General features: G+C 63.0%; 1 protein-coding gene across 1 annotated transcript in view; it reads left to right on the top strand.

The window, feature by feature from the left end:
- The window catches only part of PLEKHA6 (pleckstrin homology domain containing A6), a 54,995-nt gene that overhangs the window by 234 nt on the left and 50,941 nt on the right, over window positions 1-3,820 (top strand). The window contains exons 2-3 of the mRNA XM_035893747.1: window positions 131-207; window positions 835-892. Coding sequence (XP_035749640.1) covers window positions 131-207; window positions 835-892 — 135 coding nt within the window. The remainder of the gene's footprint in view (window positions 1-130; window positions 208-834; window positions 893-3,820) is intronic.

Below are 3,820 nucleotides of genomic sequence, written 5' to 3'. Positions count from 1 at the left end.
CCTAAAATCCCGTCCTTCCATTCCTTTGGCTGGAAAAGTCCCCCACGTTGCAAAGACCCTTCCCCAGCGATGGGAAGGGGCTCCCTGGGCCCCCCCAGGCGCTGACAGCCCCACTCCTTGTCTTTTGCAGCGATGAGACCAAGTCCACGAGCTGGGTGCACCCTGGCACAGGCTACTCCATCCAGAGTGGGCACTTCTCCTGCGCCGGTAAGGGTCGGGTCCCGGGTCTCTACATTTGCTCTCTGCCCTCCCTGAACACTGACCAGGATCTGGAGGTGTGGAGCAAAATCCTCCAGAAATGCAATGGAGACCCCAAAAAGCTGAGTGAGCAGGAGCTGCCTCCCAGCTGGGGAGGGCTGGGGGGACTTTGAATGATTGCAAGGGGATGCTGCATCTCTCGGGCGGGGGTTTCTAGCTGGAGACATGTTCCTGGGGGGCTTTTAAGAGGCCCTTTCCGCAGAGAGACTGCCTGCGGTGTCTGAGACCTGCTGCTGATGGGGAGGGGACCCAAGCTGCTTTAAAAATGCATATGAGTGTATGAGAGCTGACCACGGCAGGACGCAGCACCCCACAAGTGTCATGACTGTCCCACAGCTCCCTGCCCGTGTGCTTCTGCCCTTCTCTCATGCTGCCTCTTGCGACGGGGGTCTCCTCTGTGGTTGTCTCCTGGTGAAGTGGGGCCTTGGTGCATTGCTAACCGTCCAGCAGCAGATCCTTGGGGCAAGCACTCTGCTCTGCTGCAACACCCCAGCCCACAGCAGGGCACCGGCGGGGAGGGCAAGGGGCTGTGTGGAGCGAGGGAGGGTGACCGCTGCTTCTGCCCTGTCCTTCCAGGGCTGCCCCGAGGCTGGGAGGTGGACACCACGCTGCACGGGGGCTTCTACTTCATCAAGTAAGTGAGAAGGGACTGGGGGGGAGAAGCTTCTGCCTCCTGCTCCCAAGTGCCATTGCACCCTCAGAGGATGCTGCTCCCTGGGCTCGTCTCTGCCCAGAGGCAGCTACTCCCAAAATGCTTGCGAGCGCAGCACGGGCTGCTGTAATCCAGCCTCGTGGAGGACCGGGGCAGTAAGGATGTGGTTTGGCAGGCTTTGGAGCGTAGCAGTTGCTACAGGATGGGACCAGGGTCCGTGCTGCTAGTGCATGCCAGGCTCGGGTGGGTGCCCACGGCCCTGCTGTGGCTCGCCCCACGCTGCTGTGGACGTGGCTGTGGTGGTCCCACCAGCTGACCAAGCCTGAGCTCTCACTGGCAAGGGAGAACGCAGCGTGTTGGTGTTGGTAGACGTGCAGGGCCATGTCTCGGAGGCTGCTTGGATGCTGTGGTGAGCGAGCCCTGCGTATTCGGGCACAACGAGCTCTGGCAGAGGACTAAAGCTCATGCCAGCATGGCACAGCGAGGCCGGGCTGGAGTTACCTGTCCTTGCGTGGCTGCGGCCATCCCTGTCAGCAGGGACCAGACCCACCTCTGGGCTATGTCCTGCACCTGGATCTTGCAGCTGGGACCGGCAAATCTTGCCCTGTCCCTGTGCACAAGGGAGCTCCTGTGCCAAGTTACCGTTTCGGATGCAAATGTCTCTTTTGAGGGGTCTGGGAGCTCCAAGGTGGCGTGGGTGAATCAGCCAGCCCCCCACCCTGCGTCATCCCTCAGGGAAAGGTCCCCCGGAGCCCAGTGGGGACTTTCTCCAGGGCCCTGCAGCACCCAAACCTCGTGGGAGGGTGCTCCGTGGTGCAAAGGGTCCCTTGGGGCATGCACTGCCCAGGGCGTGCAGCGCAGAGCTGGCTGTGCTCGCTGAGCTGAATGCAACAGGAGCGTAACTTGGTGAGGATCTGGCCCGAGGAGTTGCTCCGAGAGCCCCAGTTCATCCCAGCAGGTTGTTTCCCATTGCCTCTTGCCCCCTCCCTGCCTCCAGTCCAGGAACTGGGACCCTGGCGGGGTGATGTTGGTGTCTAGACAGGCTGAGCTGCAGGCTGCCGCCGCCGCCTTGCCTCGCCTCGCATGGGGCTCCAGGTCCTGCTGGGTGAGGGTGTTTCAGACAGGATCTTTGAGCCCGGCCCTATCTGGCACACATGGAGTTTTCTCTGTGTGCTCAGACGGCAGTAAACCTGGCGAGAGCAAAGATCCCAAGGTGGGTTGAGGGCTGGAGCAAAGCACCGGGATTATCCAGGCTAATCTGGCGAGCAGAACCAAAGGTGTCCTTGGAACAGCCCCGCGTTTGAGTCACACAGCCACAGACGTTGCTGGGAGTGGGGCTTGCTGGGTGAGGGCTGCGGTGGTGAACCTCCCGGTCGGGTTCAAGCTGCGTGCATGCAGCACGTCTGCGATGCTTCTTCACGGCAGGGACCCTCTTCCCCTGCAGGCGGCCGTCGCTGCGTGCTCAATGTATTTATTATCTGTGCTCGTGGTTCCCTGTGCACTTTGCCAGCTGGGAATGCCACAGCTGAGCAGGGAGAGGGGTCAGGGCTGGAGGTGGGGGGCTCCAACCCGGAGCTGCTTCCCCCCCAGCCCTGGCTGTTGCTGGCTTGCGCTGGCTCCTGCCTTTGCGACAGCACCCACAAGGTGGCATTGAGGCGGGTGCAGCGGTGCATGCCCCGCACGTTGCTGCACACGTGTGCAGGGCCCGGCTGCGGAGAAGGGACCCGCTCGCCTGCTGGCTCCCTGCGATGCTGGGCACCCTCCCGCTTGTGCCCACCCAGGGTGTGGGAGGGCAGCACCCAGCCCCATGTCCCTGCCGGGTGCTCCCACGGGGAAGCCCTGGTAGTAAAAGGGCTCTTTTCCAGCCCATTCCTGCCTCCGGCTCTCTGCCTGCAGAAGGAAAGGCCCCACTGTGTCTGTGCCTTCGGGCTGCGAGGCAGCTGGGAACCGATGCGGTTCCTGTTTGAGCAAGGGGGTAGGGAACAACTGGTCCCCAGCCTGGCTGGGGTGCACACAGGATTGGTGCTTAGGGCTGCCTGGCTGGGCTGGGGGGGCTCCCTGAGAGCAGCACAGCTCCCCAGTTGATCGTGGGCTTCCTGGGCTGTTTTTCAGCTCTTGGGTCTCTCATGGGCAGCAGGAGGGCAGTGGGGTGTAGAGTCACCCCAGTAGGTCCCCACTGCTTGTGGAGCAAGGGAATACCTGGGGACAGTGACCTGGGAGAGGGGAGGACTCGCAGGCATAGCATGGAGCTTTGGGGATGCCGGGGTCTCTACTGTGGGCTGGCAGGGATGGAGGGAAGGGAGGATCTTGCCCATTGCAGGGGAGGGGGAGGAAGGAGAGAGGTGCAGAGCATCCAGTGAAAGCCAACCCCCTCCCCAGTCCCTAATGCCGTGTAGCTAACGGGGGGATTATAGGATCAAGGGCAGCTGCCAGTTTTTCCTTCCTGGAGAGCCCATGTCCCTCCCCACGCCAGCCTGGCTGCAGAGGATGGAGGGTCCCTGCGTGCTGCGGGGTCTGAGCACCCAGCTGTGCGGGCAGGGTGCAGGCAGGGGGCCAGCCATGGTGCCTGGCAGCTCTGGCAAGCAGAAGTAGGGCAGTGCCATAGATCAGGGCACGGTGCCATTGCTGTAGGGCTGGAGTTTGCAGCTCCCCAGCGCCTCTGCAAGTGCCCGGCTTTGCAGACCGGGAGTCACCCTGCCACCGAGCCAGGGCTGGGGGCCTGAGCAGAGCTGGGGAAGGGTCCTGCCAGCCCTGCCTGAGCCATCGCGGGCCCTTGGCACCGCCTGAGGGACCAAGCGGGGTGGCCTTTGTGCTCCGGAGAACAAGCTGTGGTTGTTGAGCTGTTTTGCTGCCCGTCCTCCGGGTGCTGCCTCCTCTTCTTGCAGGCAGCTCCCCCCGGGGGGTGGGGAG

The sequence above is a fragment of the Egretta garzetta genome, unplaced genomic scaffold, assembly GCF_000687185.1.
Source record: "Egretta garzetta isolate BGI_Z169 unplaced genomic scaffold, ASM68718v1 scaffold105, whole genome shotgun sequence".
Lineage (NCBI taxonomy): Eukaryota > Metazoa > Chordata > Aves > Pelecaniformes > Ardeidae > Egretta > Egretta garzetta.
This window is presented reverse-complemented; position numbering and strand designations above follow the sequence as displayed.